The sequence below is a fragment of the Malaclemys terrapin genome, chromosome 18 (genome assembly GCF_027887155.1).
Source record: "Malaclemys terrapin pileata isolate rMalTer1 chromosome 18, rMalTer1.hap1, whole genome shotgun sequence".
In the NCBI taxonomy this organism is placed as follows: Eukaryota; Metazoa; Chordata; order Testudines; family Emydidae; genus Malaclemys; species Malaclemys terrapin.
The window spans coordinates 23,682,111-23,701,730 of record NC_071522.1 but is presented as its reverse complement, the minus strand read 5'-3'; the positions used below and the strand labels follow the sequence as shown (position 1 = coordinate 23,701,730).

Genomic DNA, 19,620 nt, shown 5'->3' with positions numbered 1-19,620 from the left:
ACCTGTTAGTTTGTTCCATGATTACCCCCTTCCAATTGTTATAACTTTACAAACCTATTGTTAAAAAGTTTCTTGCTGCTCATTTGCCATGTGAAAGAGCCACATGAACATGGGAAACAGCGACTGACTAGACAGAAAGTGCTGCCAAAAACTGGTGGTAAACTGCAAAAAGAGAATAGTTTTCCCCAGTCTCTGTCAGGTAAAATCTCTGGAATTGCATGAAACTCTTAAGTACACAGATTTCAGGCAGAAGTGTTTTTTAAGTTGATGGTGCCCTTTAAGGTTGTTAGCCCTAGTTATTTATAAATGTTATCAGGCAATTAAAAAAATTAATCATGATTAATCGCACTGTTACACAATAATAGAATACCATTTATTTAAATATTTTTGGATGTTTTCTACATTTTCAAATATATTGATTTCAATTATAACACAGAATACAAAGTGTGCAGTGCTCACTTTATATTTATTTTTGATTACAAATATTTGCACTGTAAAAAACAAAAGAAATAGTATTTTTCAATTCACCTAACGCAAGTACTGTCGTGCAATCTATCATAAAAGTTAAACTTACAAATGTAGAATTATGTACAAAAAATAACTTCATTCAAAAGTAAAACAATGTAAAACTTCAGAGCCTACAAGTCCACTCAGTCCTATTTCTTATTCAGCCAGTTGCTCAGACAAACAAGTTTATTTACATTTGCAAGAGATAATGCTGCCCTCTTTTGTTCACAATATCACCTGAAAGTGAGAACATGCGTTCTCATGGCACTGCTGTAGCATGCGTCCATGCTGATGACGGGTTCTGCTTGATAACAATCCAAAGCAGTGCGGACCGACGCATGTTCATTTTCATCATCTGAATCGGATGCAACCAGCAGAAGGTGGATTTTCTTTTTTGGTGGTTCGAGTTCTGTAGTTTCTGCATTGGAGTGTTGCTCTTTTAAGACATTTGAAAGCATGCTCCACGCCTCGTCCCTCTCAGATTTTGGACGGAACTTTAGATTCTTAAGCCTTGGGTTGAGTGCTGTAACTATCTTTAGAAATCTCACATTGGTACTTCCTTTGCGTTTTGTCAAATCCGCAGTGAGCATCATCCAAGACTACTATAACATGAAATATATGGCAGAATGCAGGTAAAATCGAGCCAGAGACATACAATTCTCTCCCAAGGAGTTCAGTCACAAATTTAATTGATGCATTATTTTTTTTTAATGAGTGTCATTAGCATGGAAGCTTGTCCTCTGGAATGGTATCCAAAGCATGAAGCGGCATATGAATGTTTAGCATATCTGGCACGTAAATACCTTGCAATGCTGGCTACAAAAGTCCCATGCGAACGCCTGTTCTCACTTCCTGGTGATGTTGTAAATAAGAAGAGGGCAGCATTATCTTCCGTAAATGTAAACAAACTTGTCTGTCTTCGTGATTGGCTGAACGAGAGACTGTGTGGACTTGTAGGCTCTAAAGTTTTGCATTGTTTTGTTTTTGAATGCAGTTATGTAACAAAATAAAATCTATATTTGTAAGTTGCACTTTCACAATAAAGAAATTGTACTAGAGTACTTGTATGAGGTGAATTGAAAAATTCTGTTTTTGTTTTATCATTTTTACAATGCAAATATTTGTAATAAAAATATCAAGTGAGCACTGTACACTTTGTATTTTTGTTGTAATTGACATCAATATATTTGAAAATGTAGAAAAACATCCAAAATATGTAATAAATTTCAATTCGTATTCTATTGTTTAACAATGTGATTAATTGGGATTAATTTTTTTAATTGCAATTAATTTTTTTTAGTTAATCATGTGAGTTAACTGTGATTAATCGACGGCCCTGCAAATAACTTGAGAGGGGAGAAATCCTTAATGACTTAAAAAAATGTGGAGAGCCAGGAAATTCAGTGTTTAGGCAGCACTCATGTAGGCCACCAAAGTATATGAAATTAAACAGGAGAGAATATCTGTTTTAAAACACGGGAATTGGAGCTGATTAAAGTATTTGTAAGGAATAATTTAGTCAAATCCTTGTGGGCACATTACAGCCTGTGATTTGAACACTATGGCTACTTGATATTTTTGTGAGATTTGCTCACCTAAATCACATGTTGTGATCGGATGTCCTAGCTTTATGAAGAGGGAGCCTGCCTTAACAAAGCTTTGGGCTTTGAATCGCTGAGGAGGAGGGAGAAGGGAGAGCACAGCGGTGGCCAATTTTAGGTTATTCTGGATCTTTCCCTCCCCTCTTTTGCACAAGATGAACATTATATCTGGCTGTGTACGTGGCCTCCAGGTTTTAAAATAGCTGGGTCACTTCCTGACTGAGGAAGAGCGAGAGAGAGGCCTAGTTTATGGCCTGTCCATTAGTCTTGCACTTTCATTTCTATCGGCAGCCACAGAAGTGATTGTGTGGTTCGTGTACAGTCCTGTCTGCAGAGATTGTGGCCAGATCCCGTGTCTGGTTCCTCTAGTTGCTTGGGCTGTGGCCAGCGGGTCTCATGCTGCAACTAATTGTTTGTTACATATACACGACACTGCCGGACCATTCCATGGCTCGGTGCTGTCTGGGGAGGTGATTCAATTTGGGCTACACAGACACCTTGCTTCCTGTTCTGGGACACATGCAAAGTGCCTCCAAACAAGTGATTTCGTTGAGATCCCTCCCCTTCCACCTGCTGCTTATGCTAGTGCTGTGTTTACTGTGAGAAAGCCAGTGACTTTAAATCCCTCTCCTTGCCACCCACTGACCTTGCTGCCAGTCTGCACAGGGCAGGAGCACCAGTGCTTGTGGTACAAATAGCTCTCCCGGAAGCTGTATGAACACAAACCAGATGTTCCTGGAAAGGTGACTTTGAGGGCCCAAGCATTGCTGAGTCAAATTGCAGGTCAGTCCAGCAAACTTGCCTGTGAACACACTTCCAATCCTCTCCGAGTTCTGTAGCGATGCTGTTCAGCACCACATTCCACTGTGGGCCCCACGTTTCACACAGAAGAGCTTTGGGAGGTGAATTCATGGGGGGCGGTGCACTGTGCCCTGCTGCCTGCTCTCAGGTTCCACTGAGATCACTGTGTCCTACAGATTTCATGTGGAAATAACCTGGAGAAGGCACTAGCAGAGCTGGCTCCCCGTTGCACAAGGAGTTGTGGGTGTGTTTGTCTGACAGCTGCTCTGACTGTCTCTCCTCCCTTGCAGGTCCCATTCACTGTGCTGCAGGGTGAGGGTGTGGAGTATTTGGGCCATGCTAATGATGCCGTGATCGCCATCTCCAACTACCGGCTTCATATCAAATTGAAAGACTCTGTGATCAACGTAAGTGCAGCTCTGTCTGTCACTGGTTTGTTACTCACAACCGAGGCCTCTGGCTTTCTTAGGCTGCTGCAGTATTCTGTGGCTGCAGAAACCACTTTCAGGTCTCTCCTCATCCTCCATGAAATTAGGTCTTGGAGTCATTGCAGTAGGTGGCCACATGCCCTGTGATGCAGAAGCTGCATCTCTAAAGAGGCACGCAGCCTGACATACTCCAGTGCCATTGGCAAGTCACAGAAATGCTGTCCCTCCCCTTCATGGGGTGAAGACCTTTGTGTTGGCATGTGGGTGATGGTCAGACTTCTCCCTTGCCATTCTCCTTTCTTGCAGGCTCTAATCCCCCCAGCAGTTGGGTTTAAGACCGGTGAAAAATGTTCTTGCAGACCAGACTAGACATGATTCTTCTTCTATTGAGGCCAGGGGTGTGATGCCAGGACCTGTGGCCCACGCTGCTGTAGTTTGAGGCCTCGTCCCACAGTGCCTTACTCTCGAGTTTCTTCAGTCCCCTGTTTTCCTGCTGCCCTTGTCTTTTCTGCATCTGTGATCCTCTTTTGCCCGCTAGGCCGTATCCATTGGTTCCAGGCACCCCTGTTGTTCTGCCCTCCCTAGTCTGTTCCTCCCTGACAATGAGAGAGGAGGACAGGGTGGGGATTGAGGGGGAGACTCTAAATTGTGCATCATGAAGCTATGTAAATGGGGGGTTCTCTTTGCTGCTCAGAGGCTCAGAGAGCCTTGACTGGGATGCACAATGAGAGAGTGTCAGGCTGGGGTCCCTGCTGGTGTGGGACATCCCATGCTGTCAAGTGACTCGCTGCGTTTTTCTGTTTCAGGTGCCTTTGAGGATGATGGAAAGCGTGGAGAGTCGGGACATGTTCCAGCTTCACATCATCTGCAAGGACTCCAAAGTGGTCAGGTAGCTGCATAGTTCCCTCCTATTGCCACAGTGTAAGATTTCTCCAGCCACGGGGGTGGCCAGCAGACCTTGGGGAATCCCTGCCCTAGTCTGTGCTGCTGAGTCAAGCCCTGCCATCCTGGAGGGTGCTCTCAGGTGTGTGTGCGCGTGCGTGTATGTATGCACGCGTGCACGTGTCCATCCGTCCATTCCAGTCTTCTGATGGGAAGCTCAGAGCCCCTTGGTCCTCCCAAGGCGGTTGGATCTCCCTCTCCTCCCCTGGTTGAACTGCAAGGCCGTGGAATGTCCTGTCCATCCATCCTGACTGGCCCTACTGAACCTGTGTGTCCTGCAGGTGCCATTTCTCCACCTTTAAGCAGTGCCAGGAATGGCTGAAGAGGCTGAGCCGAGCCATTGCCCGCCCTGCAAAGCCTGAAGATCTGTTTGCATTCGCCTACCATGCTTGGTGCTTGGGGGTCTGTGCCGATGAGGAGGATCAGCATGCACATCTGTGCCACCCAGGTGAGCCAACCAGCCCCTTTCTTGGTGCAGCCCTCATGGTGTGTCCAGGAGGAGGGAAACCACACACCCAGATTATGCTGTGTTTTTGTGTTCTGCTGCAGCCACCTCCCAAATCCCTCTGGAGGGTCCTGTTAAGTCCTTTGCTACACAAAGAGTAGCTATGGCCAGGTGTGCTTTGTCCGTCTTCCTCTGGCTAGGAGGTGGCATTATCTTCTGGTGGATTGCTGTGTCCAGACCTCACCTGTCTCATTCCTTACTGACTGGGGGATTTTTAAGGCTGCACAGTTTCCCCTCCCTCCCTCCCCAGTGAACGAGACTGTCTAATAGGCCAGCCTCTGTGCTTTGCTTTCTCTCCTAGGGCTGTGACCTGTGTATTGCCCACAGTTACAAGTTACCACCCAGCTCTTTATAAGCAAGCACGTTTATTCTTAAGGCAAAGGCATTTCAGAGAAAACATTTAAGCCATAGAAGAACCTACACACATGCTAAAAATCTCACCAGAGATCACCCCAACTTCAACCTTGGGTTCTGACAGAGGATGAGTAGATCTTGTCTCTGGACTGTTAAATGTTCATGGCTTTCTTGAAAGATTGTATGTCATTAATAATTCTGTTTGCATCTCCTCTCCCAAAGGTGCTCAGGCCATTGAGCAACAAGTACAGCAGGGTGATTAAACCTGAATTCCTGCCCTCACAGACAGACACATGCAGCACCCACCAGCGGGGGATAAAGCCCTCTTTCTGGCTTGTGCCTCCTTCTACTCCACGACTTTCGGTTGTTGGAGGCACCTGAGCTGACAGTCCCAGATCTAGGCTGAGGATAGGATGTTCTCAGTGCCAGACCCTCAATTGTAGAATATGCCTCCCCAATTGATCCGGCCTCAGGGGGCTGATTGGAGGAGTTCAGGGCCTGGAGGAATTGCAGTATTAATTTAGATGGAATAAATGGGCCCAAAGAGTGAAAGGTTTTACCGTGACCCTAAGGGTATGTCTACACTACGGAATTAGGTTGGTTTAATAGAAGTCGATTTTTTAGAAATTGATTTGATACAGTCGATTATGTGTGTCCCCACTAAGCGCATTAAGTCGGTGGTGTGCATCCACAGTACCGAGGCTAGCGGTCGACTTTCGGCGTTGCACTATCCTACAGTTCCCGCAGTCTCCGCCGCCCATTGGAATTCTGGATTGAGCTCCCAATGCCTGATGGGGCAAAAAATTGTCGTGGGTGGTTCTGGGTACATGTTGTCAGGCCTGCCTCCCTCCCTCCATGAAAGCAATGCAATGCAAAAAATTGTTTCTCCTGGTTACCCGTGCAGACAACATACCACCGCAAACATGGAGCCCGCTCAGCTCACTGTCACATATGTCTCCTGAGTGCTACTGGCCGACGCGGTACTGCAGTGCTACACAGCAGCATCCACTTGCCTTGCCTTGTGGATGGCAGATGGTACAATACGGCTGCTAGCTGTCGTCGTCATCCCGTGGGTGCTCCTGGCTGGCCTCAGTGAGGTCGGTCGGGGGCGCCTGGACAAAAATGGGAATGACTCCAGGTCATTCTCTTCTTTAAGTTTCGTCTAATGGCGATTCAGTCCTGCCTGGAATATCATGCGAGCTGGAGGCTTCTGCCTCAGGCTGCTCTCCCAGTCGGCAGCACCACGCGGTCACAGCTACCCCAGCCTACCCCTTGCTCCCATGGCTCATGAAGCCTGGACAGTAGTAAGGAGCAGTTCAACTATATGCTGAGTAAGTGCATAATGCTGGTAGAATGTGCCTTTGGACGTTTACAAGCTCGCTGGCACAATTTACTGGCTCGGTTAGACCTCAGCGAAAGCAATATTCCCATCGTTATTACTGCTTGCTGTGTGCTCCACAATATCTGTTAGAGTAAGGGGGAGACGTTTATGGCGGGGTGGGAGGTTGAGGCAAATCGCCTGGCCGCTGATTACGCGCAGCCAGACACCAGGGCGGTTAGAAGAGCACAGCAGGGTGTGCTGTGCATCAGAGACGCTTTGAAAACCAGTTTCATGACTGGCCAGGCTACAGTGTGAAATTTCTGTTTGTTTCTCCTTCATGAAAACCCGCCCCCTTGGTTCACTCTACTTCCCTGTAAGCCAACCGCCCTCCCCTCCCCCCTTTGATCTCCACTTGCAGAGGCAACAAAGTCATTGTTGTTTCAAATTCATGCATTCTTTATTAATTCGTCACACAAATGGGAGGATAACTGCCAAAGTAGCCTGGGAGGGGTGGGGGAGGAGGGAAGCACAGGGGTGGGATAGTTGTAGGGGAACCCCCTAGAATGGCTCATCATAAAAGCGGCATGTCTGGGGCTCTGACCCGGAGCGGCCGTTTGCCTCTCTGGTTCTTTGGTAGGCTTCACGCGGCATTGCTGCGGGTCCCTGTTATAGCCTCTGTCCTTCATGCCCTTGGAGATTTTTTCAAATATTCCGGCATTTTGTCTTTTGGAACGGAGTTCGGATAGCACGGATTCGTCTCCCCATGCTGGAGCTCTTTTGCGATTCTGGGACTCCACGGTCACCTGTGCTAATGAGCTCTGCATGGTCACCTGTGCTGATCAGCTCGCTACGCTGGCCAAGCAGGAAATGAAATTCAAAAGTTCTCGGGGCTTTTCCTGTCTACCTGGCCAGTGCATCTGAGTTGAGAGTGCGTCCAGAGTCGTCACAATGGAACACTCTGGGATAGCTCCCGGAGGCCAGTACCGTCAAATTGCGTCTACACTACCCCAAATTCGACCCAGCAGGGTCGACTTCAGTGCTAATCCCCTTGTTGGGGAGGAGTACAGAAATCGATTTTAAGAGCCCTTTAAGTCGACAAAAATGGCTTCGTTGTGTGGACGGGTTCAGGGTTAAATCGATCTAACGCTGCTAAATTCGCCCTAAACTTGTAGTGTAGACCAGGGCTATTACTTCCAACATTAAACAGATTAAATAAGGAAATTCATGCTGAAGTTTAGAGATTTATTAGTTAGAATACACAAGAGAAAAAGAGGTCAAACAATTTGTATAGCACTTTAAAACAGCAGTTGAATTATATGATATGATAAACATAACCAAAACCTATCAAAATCCCTTTAAAATCGATGTATCAGGTGCTCTCTTATTTTGTGGGACAACTTTTCTTGGTAGCAAGGAAAGAGTTTTGTTGCTCAGCTCTAAGATATGAAGGATGGTCGCTTTTCCTGCTTTTAACAGACAGATACAAAGGGGAGAAGAGAGAGTATACTAACAGTGGGGGAAATATATTTTTTGTTAACGTTTTCGGGACTTCAGGTGTCAGGTCAGTTGCAGACAGATGCTGTGGGTTGGTAGATCAGCCACTACAGTAGTTGCACTGAGCTCTGGCTTATCTTCTGTCTGAGATATCGTCTGGCTGGTCCCTCTCCTTTAACAGTCTCTCTCAGCCAGGGCAAAGCTGGATGGGCTGTCTTGTCTCGTTGTGCTGACCTCAGGATCAGATGAAAAGCCAAGAGAGACAGGGAGATAGGACAGAAGGAAAAATAGCCGGGCAGAAAGGAACACACAAGGGAAGGGGAGACAGCATGATCTCACATGTCTCCGGCTGGTGTCTTGGCTGGTGTGGCACTGTTGACCAGGTGTCGCTGCTGATGTTCTGAGGTCTGAGCTGCATGATGATCATTAGACCTTTGGGGTCCATGGGCGAAGGACAGAGTACCACAAGTGGAGTGGAGTCCTGACCGGCATTCCCCCTCCTCCAGAAATCCCTCCATCAGGCTGCATGTCCTAGCCCCGAAAGTGGGCTGTTGGTTGGAATAGTCCATCCTCTCATTATTCTGTTTGCCATTTAGGCCTAACTTCCGATTTGCCAACTTTGGTTCATTAACATCCAGTCCCTCACTTTTTTGTTTACCAGGTTTTCATAGATTCCAACCCAGAAGGGACCATTGTGTTCTAGTATCACCTCCTGTGTAATGCAGGCCAGAGAACTTCTCCATAATAATTCCCTAAGCACATCTTCTAGAAAAACATCCAATCTAGATTGAAAAACGGTCAGTGATGGAGAATCCACCATGACCCTTGGTAAACAACAGAACAAGGAGCAATGGTCTCAAGTTGCAGTGGGGGAGGTTTAGGTTGGATATTAGGAAAAACTTTTTCACTAGGAGGGTGGTGAAGCACTGGAATGGGTTCCCTAGGGAGGTGGTGGAATCTCCTTCCTTAGAGGTTTTTAAGGTCAGGCTTGACAATGATGATTTAGTTGGGGATTGGTCCTGCTTTGTGCAGGGGGTTGGATTAGATGACCTTCTGAGGTCCCTTCCAACCCTGATATTCTATGATAAATTGTTCCAAATGGTTAATTATTATCTCATGCTAAAAATGTACACCTTATTTCCAGTCTGAATTTGTCTACTTTCAACTTCCAGCCATTGGATCATGTTATACTAGTCTGCTAGATTGAGGAGCTCATTATCAGATATTTGTTCCCCATGTGTAGGTATTTATAGACTGTAATCAAGTCACCCCTTAACCTGAGCAAGTGATTGTGATGTTTGGAAAAGCACCGATCCCACAGTGTTCAGACACCCTCTGGCCTCTTGCTCAGCCAGTCCTGTCATGCTGCAGCTGTCAGGTTTAGGTTTCCCTGGTCTGTGTCCAGCTGCCCGTAACTGTGCTGTGCCTGTGCTGTTCCAGGAGACCACGTGAAATACCGGTTTGAGATGGAAGTTGTGAGGATGGACTTTGACTTGCAGAATGTCTGGAGAGTTTCTGACATCAACAGCAATTACAAGTGAGTAACATACCAGCCAGACCCCACCCTTCACCCCATATAACTCCCTGGCGGGGCAGTGTACCGGCCAGGCATCTCCTCACCCTGGCCAATAACCCACAGTGTACCAGCCATATGTCACTCTTCACCCTGGGTTATGGAACTGGAGCAGCATTGCACCTAAGCTAACAGGGGTAGCGTAACAGGTTTCAGAGTGGTAGGCGTGTTAGTCTGTATCAGCAAAAAGAACGAGGAGTCCTCGTTAGTCTCTAAGGTGCAACAAGTACTTCTGGTAGCGTAAGTTGCAACAAATGCTGATGTATCCAGTTTAAAAGGTGGTAGGCATGCTTCTTTCATTAAAGCCTTTTGGAATATTGCAAAGCTGTTTCTGTTTGAGAATTCCCCATCCATACTGCTCCTTTTCTGATCAGTTGTTGGCTCTGAAGTGTTCAGATCATTTGAAATAAAAACGTCCCAGGTTCCCATAAAAGAATGCACAACTCTCCTGCATTCTTTAGTCTCATTTTCTGTGTCTCATAGTTTCTTTGTACTGCCCCATCAGTCTGTCTGTATCCATCTGGTGTCTCTTGTCTTGTGCTTAGATTGTTCCCTTTTGGGGGCAGGGATTGTGTGATGGGTTGCTCCCCCTTCCGGGGTGCCACCTGATGTTCTGGGGTACCACTGAGCCCGCCTGTTCCTCCAGCCTGGGTTCCCTTACCCTGTCCTGCTGGGCCAGTCCCTCGAGCCTCCTCCAGCACACACAGGTAGGGACCCACCCAGCTGCAGAGAGACACAGACACTGAGATCAGCTCTGCCTGGGAAGGCTTCAGCTACAGAGTTGCCCAGCACTCAAGTGCACAGCCCCTCTGGCGTGCAAACCCAAAATTGTATCATCTTGCGCTGCACAGAGATCTGTACAGCATAAGCTCATGAAATCCGCCCCCTCCCACAATGTGGAGAGAGATATGCACAGCTTTTTAACTCCCCGCCCCCCCCCCCGTGTTATGAATTCCACAAACTGGATTTAAAACAAAAACAAGTGTATTAAGTACAAGAGGTAGATTTTTTGATAGCGAACAGATCAAAGCAGATTACCTTAGTAAGTAAACAAAAACCGCAAAATGAGCGTAACACACTAGATAGGTAGGATACAAATTAGCAGATTCTCACCATGAGTGATAAACAGGCTGGCAGACTCTTAAGGCACAAGTTGCCTTGGCTTTCCCAGGTTTTCATACACAGGCTAAAGATCTTTCTAGCCTGGGACCATCACTTCCCACAGTTCAGTCCTTGCCCCGCAGGTGTTTCTAGGTATGTTGTTATAGGCAGAGTGAAGTTCCCCATAATGTCATTTTCCCCCTTTTCTATCTTCTCCCCACTTGCTGCAAAGCTCTTTTGCTGTGACCTGGGTCAAACAGTTCCCATTGAGTAGGGCTATCTCTGAAAGGTTTCTGTTGTACGCAGTTCCTGGGGTAATCCTTGTGCTTGTGTGCATTTCCTCAATAAGCCGTTAACATTGTTTGGCCTTTTTACTGTTGTACCTGAAAGACTGCCTGTGGGTGTTTTGAGCCTCAGGACATGTTTCAGTAACACATACGTAGCCAGAATTCATAACTTCACATACGACGATAGCACACGCAATCCAGCAAGATATTACTGTCTAGCAGATCAAGACTCAGAATGACACCTCACAAGTCATACTTTCTATAAGACATATCCTAGTTAAATGATAGTGGTGAATATTGGCGTATCAGGGTCATAAGTGCTGGAACTAGGGGTGTGGGGGGTGCTGCCACACCCCCTGGCTTGAAGTGGTTTCCATTATATGCAGGGTTTACAGTTTGGTTCAAAGGCTCTCAGCACCCCTGGTCAGGGTGTAAAAGATTGTCTTTTTGTTCTGTGTTTGTACAGTGCCTAGCAGAATAGGATCCGGGCCATGGCTAGGGCTCTGGGGTGCTCTGCTAATACAAATAATAACAATAATAATAGTCTTGGAGCTTTAAGAAGAACTTCTGCTTTCTTTGTGCCAGGCGTACTGCCATCTGCTGCAACTGATAGCTGTATTTCATTAAACCCAAAACAACATGTATTTCTAGTGAGGCAAAGTCCCCTTTCTTGAAATCAAACACACACTTCCCTCCATCTTTTCTCCAGCTGTTTCTCATTGTTAGTAAAGATTTCCTCATCATCCATGTACCAAACAGCTTGAGGTAAATGACCCAATACTGAATCCATCCTTTTGGTAAGCCCAGAGCCCTTGGAAGTCCCAGAGGAACTCTACAGTATGTGTAACCACCACAGTGCAGCTTTTTGAATTCAGGGGATAATGCCAGAAATCTTTCTTAGCATCGAGTTTGGCAAAAACTTTTGCGACTATTAATCCACTCTAGGTACAGGGTGAGGCACTCCACTCACACCGTTATTTACTTCTCAGTAATTTTGTCAGCCAGCATCTTAGCCAGCCCCTGGTTCATAACTTGTGTCCTGGATATGGACCATGCCATAGCTTTTGGACTACTGGTGTGACTTTGTCATCTGCTGTCACCATGACTTTGCCCAAGACCTTTGAATTAGATTAGTGCAGGAATACAATTTCTATGGCGTCATTCTCTGGAATTTACTGTTTGTTTCACCCATCTCCTCACTGGTGCATGTATAAATCAGAATTGCTTTGCAGGGCTTTGGTGCTCCCTTCTGTCACAATTACTGTTCTAAAAGACTCGCTGCCCACCCCCCCGGTCTCTGTGAGCACACCCCTCAGGTCTGAGGCCATCACCTCTCTAGGGTGGAATCGCAAGTCTCCTGCTCTCAGCACTGGCACTAACTTTGATCACCTCACAGGCCTGACTTGGGTTCAGTACCTGCAGTTCTGTTCCCTTCGGGAGCAATGGCAGGATACACACGGACCAGACGGCCTCCTTAAAGCCAAGTATCGTTTATTTAGATCCAAAGCATTTCAGCAAAAAGAGGTCTTAAAATGACAAGCAGACTGTGTGCATGTCTAGCTTACAGGGGTCTATCCCTCTTCCCCATGGGATCCTGGTCGGTCTAAGCTTCTTATAGACACTCCAACACTAGACCTGGTTGGGAATTTTACTACAAAATGTTTTTATTGGAAAATGTCAGTTCTTTAGGCCCTACATTTCAAAGTTTGATTTTTGTTTTAAATTCCAACCTATATGCTACTATAAATGCAAATGGATATCTATTGGAAAAATGCTTCCTTTTAGAGGCATTTGCCAGGGAAGCCAACTATCACCTCTTCTTTTGGACATAGTAATGGGGTCATTTGTTCAGTCGGTCAGAAATAATCCTAATATAAATGGAATTACAGTAGGAAACAGGGAACACAAATTAGGCTTATATGTGGACAACGTCATGGCATTTGTTACGAATCCAGCTCACACACTACTAGAATTGCAAAAAGGAATCTTAAAATTTGGTGAAGAGTCAGAATTTAAAATAAACGCCACACGTCAGGATGTAGGTGTGAGCTCAGATCTACTGAAAGAAATAAAAGCTAAATACAAATGGGTACGACTTCAATAAGATGCCTGGGAATACACATTTCTAAAAGATGGTAAGATTTATGTAATATTAATTATAGTCCTTTCGTTAAGAAAATCAAAATATCTGGAAATTGGTCAAAATATGAAATTTCATGTTAGTCAAAATTGTAACAGCTAAATGAATGTCTTGCACTGAATTAACTTCCTTTTCCAAACACTTCCCATTTGAGTTCCAGGAAGCCTCATAGGTCATTGGCAATTTATGATAAATAAATTCATTTGGGAAAATAAGAAATCCAGAGTTAGGCAACCTGCTTTACAAAGGCCATGGCAAAATGGAGGCTTGGCTTTAGCAAACATCGAGCACTATTACCAAGCTAGTCAGATCAGAAACCCGATGCACTGGATAACACCAAACCCTAATAAGCACTGGGTAGAGATAGAACAAGTTTCTTGTTGTGCAGCCAAACTCCACGGGATCCCCTGGATAAAGAAAACCTGTAGGTCAAAACCATCATATAACAACTCTTTTTTTTTATGACAGCAACAGTAAAAACTTTGGATACTTTATTTAGAAAGCAGAACCCATACCCATCACATCCAGTGTCCATAGTAGATAATATAGAATTTAACCCCAATAACAGCCTGGAAAGTTTTGACATTTGGGAACTTACAGGTATATCAAAATTCAGCCAACTGTTCAGAGACAATACACTTAGATCACTTGATGAAATAAAGCAACTCTCAAAAGACCCCAAAATTGCAGTATATCAGTAACTACAACTGAGATTTTTCAGTCCATCCCCACAAAAAAGGAAACCTATGCAGAAAATTGACAAAAATTGAAAAAGTACTCACTACATCCATGAAACAAATGCTTACTTTCCACTACAAAATAATTTCTAACTTGTGTGGAGGAAATAACTACATTTCATGAGAAGATGGAAAGTTGAAGTAGGCATAGGTACAAAAATTGAGGAATGGGAGAACATATGAAACGGGAGGATTTCTCTATGTATGGTGGATGTGCTCCAAAATTAAGACCTTTTGGAAAGTCATTGGAGGCTCCATAAGGGAGATAACAGGGTGTCAGCTGTCATATAACCCCCTTAGTATTCGTATTCAATTGTCCTGAAAACTCTGTCTTATAAAAGCCATAAAGAACTGATTATTCTTTTGTAGTTGCTGCTGGAATTACCATAGCAAGGTGATAGAAGAGGAGTGATTCTCTTAAAACTATTGGCTGGTATCAAAAAGTGTGGGAAATTCTGGTACTAGAAAAGCTAACTGATTAAGTCAAAGTTCTGCAGGGGAGAAGACAAAAAGATAAGGACTAAGAAGGATGGTGGAATTTTTTGGAGTTTGCTGGAAGAGGGTCATCATTGGCCACCAAACCGGGACTTTGAGAGCTTCTGTTTGAATACTGAGAAAGAGAGAAACCCCTTCAGCAACAGTCACAATTAAACTTAGAATTAAGATATTAAAATCAGGAAAATAGATAGGAGGCAATAGGAACAAAGCTAAATATTGTGTAAAAGTTTTGATAGGACAACTAACAAACAAGTTACGCATCTAAATGTAAGAAAAACGGAAGTTTGGATCTAAACATGAGATAATGAAAGACTTTAACCAACATGGTCAACTGACAAGACAGAAGAGGAAGACAGAATAGAAAAGCATCAGTCACAATATGTGATCAATGCCATAAAGGAGAAGAAGGTGACTGGTAGCAGGTCTCATCAGTACAGCTTCAGGGACTTCCCAGAGGACAGTTTATAACTGTGTTCTTTGTGTTTATACTAAGCTTATTGCTGTTTAAGGTGTACAGCAAGTTTAATATGATCTGTTATAAAAGACTGGATCTGTTAATAAATACAGTGTTAAAAAGGGAAAATGTCAGTCAATCAGAACAACCTCTCTTATGGGAATGGGGAGGGCGGGCGAGTGAGTGCCCAGAATAACAAGCGGCCGGTTGTCAGGACACTCCCCTGGGTTGGAGTCTCCTGCGTTCCAGGTGAGTGCCCTGACTGCTGGGCTACTGGCTATTCTGGGCTCTCTCTCTCTCCTTCGAAAGGGAGAAATCTTGAACTCTCGGAAAGTTTCATGGGATGGGAAAACTGTTTCCCTCCCAGTTCTAGCTAAGACCTTCTAGGCTCTCGGTGGCATAATCTGTTCTGCTAACTCACAAACGAGTTCCTTCTTGTTCTTTTAGGGAGTGTTTTTAAATGCTGCTCAGTCTTTTGATCACTGCTTTCAAAGGAATCAAGTTACTTTTAAACTGTTCATAGCATTTGATCTGTTAGCTCCCAGCACTGGCAAAACTAGGCTTGCAAATTGTTGGAGGCAGGATGTAGGTTCCTTGAAGCTAGTAACTCTGCCCTTTGTCTTTCAAGAGCAGGGGTGGGCAAACTACGGCCCACGGGCCAGATCCTGCCCGCCAGCCATTTTAATCCGGCCCTTGAGTTCCCGCTGGGGAGCGGGATCTGGGGCTTGCCCCGCTCCGGTGCTCCAGCCGGTGAGCAGGGTTGGGACCACTCCACGTGGCTCCCGGAAGCAGTTGCATGGCCCCACTCTGGCCCTCCAGCTGGGGAGCAGGGTCAGGGGCCACTCCACACGGCTCCTGGAAGCAGTGGCATGGCCCCCTTCCAGTACTCCAGCCGGGGAGCAGGGTTGGGGGGGCGCACCACGCGGCTCCCAGAAGCAGTAGCATGGCCCCCCCTCCGGCTCCTACGCGTAGGGGCAGCCAGGGACCTCTGCTCTGCATGCTGCCCCCGTCCCAAGTGCCGCCCCTGCAGCTCCCATTGGCCAGGAACCGAAGCCAGTGGGAGCTGCAGGGGCAGCACCTGCGGATGGGGCAGTGCGCAGAGCTGCCTAGCCGCACTTCCACGTAGGAGCTGGAGAAGGGACGTGCTGCTGCTTCCAGGAGCCGCTTGAGGTAAGCACTGCCTGGAGCCTGCACCCCGAGCCTCTCCCCATGCCCCAACCCCCTGCCCCAGACCTGATCCCCCTCTCGTCCTCTGAACCCCTTGGTCCCAAACTCATCATCCCCAGCCAGAGCCCTAACCCCTGCATCCAGCTCCCTGCCCCAGCCCGGAGCCCTTCCACACCCTGAACTTGTTTCTGGCCCTACCCTGGAGTCCGCACCCCCAACGAGAGCCTGCACCCCAACCCCAATTTTGTGAGCATTCATGGCCCACCATCCAATTTCTGTTCCCAGATGTGGCCCTCAGGCCAAAAAGTTTGCCCACCCTCTTCTAGAGTGTACTGGGATGTTCTTGTCTGGGAGCCCCTATTCAGTTGAAGCCATAGAGGGGTATAATAAACATTCCACTAACTGAATATAGTTATAACAGTCTATCTCATTAACTAGGTCACAAAGTATTCATAAAATTATTGTATAGCAACTCCATGTCTACCACGCCCTTCAATCTTCTGCATATATCATCCCACTCACTATAGGTTTTCAAGATAATCTGTGCTCTGAATTATCCCACACGCTGAATTGGTGTTGTCTGAATATAGGCAAAACTTACTTCTTACTGATAACTCTGGTGTTTTATATAAAAATAGCATCTTTAACAAGACAAAACGAATAAAGTTTCTTCTTTGAGTAGATGCAGCCGTGCATTCCACTTCGGTGTGTGCCCAGCGCATGGAGCCAGAGCATTTTGCCTAGCAGTACCCGTAGAAAAGTGGCGCTCGTGCCTTGCAGCCTTAGCTCCTCCTCTGGCTATATGGGGCAGTGACGTGCTGACCCCACTTCGTTCCTTCTTACTGCCTGTGCCTGGAGTTGGAGCTCTGTGTGGTTTTAACCTCATAGTCTCTCTATTTCTTAGTGACTTTTCCAGTTGTATATGGTTAGTTAATACCCCAAGTATAGTGTGTGTTAGATTTAGGGTTAGATTTCATTTAAGTATTTCCCTGGTGATACCCTCACCAGGGTTTAAGCGTTGCCCATTGTGTGGGGGAGTGATCCCCCCACACAACGATCTCCACACATGGTGCTTGCTGGGCTCAGGCAAAGCCCACGGCAAGGAGTGTGTTCGATTTCCAAATCTTTCACGAAACAGACTCAAGTGACAAGAGGTCTTTGTCTGAAGCAGCATGTGCTTAAACAGGCCAGGCGGCCTGCTTCTGCACTGAGGCCTATGCTGGGTTCTGAGTGTCCAGCTGCTTTGAGTCCTGGAGCTGGCGCCTCTGAAGAGACAGAGGAGCTGCTCTCAATCAAGTGTACCGAGGCATAAAACCAAGCGAGGTAGCTCCAGGTCCTGGGGGACTCGTCTGCCTACTCCAGAAGGAGCACGGACCAGCACAGTGTGAATGCTGGTGTGTAGGATGGAGCAGGTCCCATCAAGCGCTCCCAGGTACTGCACAGGGAGGTCAGAGACCCCATACCGTCGATTCTGGTTCAGGCCCCGGGGTGTCTGTTGACTCCGGTACCAATGAGGGCGTTGCTGGCACTAGCTGTTTCCGTGCTGGCAGCATATCTGGCAGCAACAGGCCTCCTCTGCCCTTTCCCGATCTCTCCCTTGGTCCAGGACTTTGCCAGGGCTGCGTTGTTTATATCCCTGTTGGGTGGGCAGGCCCCAACCCTATGGGTCTGTCAGCACCACACCCTGATGCTTCCCTTTCACAATCAGTGGAAGGGGAGCTAGGGCTGGGCTTGGCACAGGAGGTGTCCTTGGCACCAGGAGCTTCTTCAGCACCCCTGCTGTCAGTGCTGCCAATATAACCATGGTGGCATTCACTGCCCTCCACTTCGGAGCCATTAGTCATCTTGGTCCTGAGGCTGACTTTGGGGTCGACATCTCTTCCGGCACTGGAAACATCGGAGGTGTACTTGGTGCTGGCAGTACCGTTCCCACTGTTGGCGTCATTTCCCTCTTCATTCTGAGCTATGGATGAGTCAGATCGGTTGTTTGCACCCTCTGGACTGGCTCCACCTTTATCCCCTAAAGCCCGGGACTTCTCAGTGTCCAGGTCAAGATCTTCCCCTCTCATTCTCCATCACCTGACCCGCATTGGGGGGCGTTCATGGAGCACTATGGGTACCAGGATTGGTGCTTATCTTGCAGTCAGGACCAGGGCTCCTGGCCTGGTGCCTACTGGCCACCAGAGCCCTCTCTATACCCGTGGCCTCCAGGGGATCTGTGAGTTGCTCCGTAGTTGCAGAGGTCCCATTCCTCATCTCGCTGTAAGGCGAGACCATCGAGCAGGCCCATGGCTGTGACCGTTGATGCCCCGCAGGCCCAGGCACCAGTGAATCTTCCACTTGCAGAGTCTCCAGAGTTGTCCCACCCAGATCCATCAGTCTTGGAGAAGGATCCAGCTCTGGCATAGTTAACTGCTTCGTCTTCATCCCTGGATGATTCTGTGGTGCCTGGCTCTTCCTCTCCTTCGGTACTGGAAGATTTCCAGGCATACCAGGACCTTTTGCAGTGCGTGGCTGCTTCAAGCAGAATTCCTGCAGGAGAATACCCATAAGTTGTTGGATATCCTGCAGCTGCCTTCCTCAGGAGAGTTGCCCCGACTATTAACGATGTGCTCCTAGAGCCTGCTAAGGTTCTCTGTAGCACGCCAGCTTTGGAGAAAGCACATGGAGAAACACTACATTGTTCTGTTGCAGGGATTTGAGATTTTTACTCACATCCAGTTCCAAACTAACTAACTGGTCATAGCCACAATAGAGCCTGGCAGGGCAGATTTAGTCCGCTCCGAAGGATAAGGACTCTAAATGGCTGGACTTGATGGGTAGGAAGATTTACACCTGCTCTTCCTTGCAGATGCGCATTGCTAACCAGCAGGGATTGTGAATTGGACAGCTGTGTTGGAGTTTGTGGACCCGCTGCCCAAAGCCTCGAGGGAGGAATTTCAGTCATTTATCACCAAAGGCTGCTTGGTGGCTAAGACATTGTTGCAGTCTGTGATGGGCTTTCCTGGGGTGCAACCTGGAACTGCGGTAGCGCTGAGCCCTCTGGCATACCAATCTGGGCCCCCTCTCACACTGTGGGGCTGTGACAAGCTGCAAACCTCTCCTGGTCCTGCAGTCACACAAACATTTACACAGGCAGGGACACACCCAGCTGCAGTTACAGGAATGCTTCTCCTCAGCTATTCATGAACTAACAATTGGCTCCAGCCAATTCCCCACAGCTCCCCAACCTTACACCCCTGAACTGTACTGTCCTGCCCTGGTACAAAAGGCTGACCAATATAAGATGATTACCTAATCCGCCCCTCCCTCAGTGTGGAAAGGACATGCACCAATTTTTGTTAACTGAGTAGATTTCCCATGCACTTCAAGCAGCATATTGTTTTAGGTAAGAAATATAAAACAAATGTATTAACTACAGAAAGATATAGATTTTAAGTGATTATAAGTCATAGCGTACAGATCAAAGTTGGTTACCTAAGAAATAAACAAAATCGCAATCAATTCTATACACTAAACAGGGTTTGAATTAGGCAGTGTCTCACCCTGATGGGTACAAACAGTCCAGCAATCTTCCATACACAGGCAGGGTTTCCTTCTTTCCTGCCTGGGACTCCCCTTCCCCAGTTCAGTGCTTTTTCTTCCCAAGGTGTTTCCAGGTGTTGTGTTGTAGGGGGAGTGAGGCCAAGTGATGATGTCACTTCCTCTTT

At 46.8% G+C, this 19,620-nt stretch overlaps 1 protein-coding gene across 6 annotated transcripts in view; it reads left to right on the top strand.

Moving 5' to 3' along the window:
• Positions 1 to 19,620, top strand: part of MTMR4 (myotubularin related protein 4) — a 113,522-nt gene that overhangs the window by 66,358 nt on the left and 27,544 nt on the right. For all 6 annotated transcript variants that reach the window (XM_054008209.1, XM_054008212.1, XM_054008210.1 and 3 more), the window contains 4 exons: positions 3,200 to 3,316; positions 4,144 to 4,226; positions 4,561 to 4,727; positions 9,394 to 9,490. In XM_054008209.1, coding sequence (XP_053864184.1) covers positions 3,200 to 3,316; positions 4,144 to 4,226; positions 4,561 to 4,727; positions 9,394 to 9,490 — 464 coding nt within the window. The remainder of the gene's footprint in view (positions 1 to 3,199; positions 3,317 to 4,143; positions 4,227 to 4,560; positions 4,728 to 9,393; positions 9,491 to 19,620) is intronic.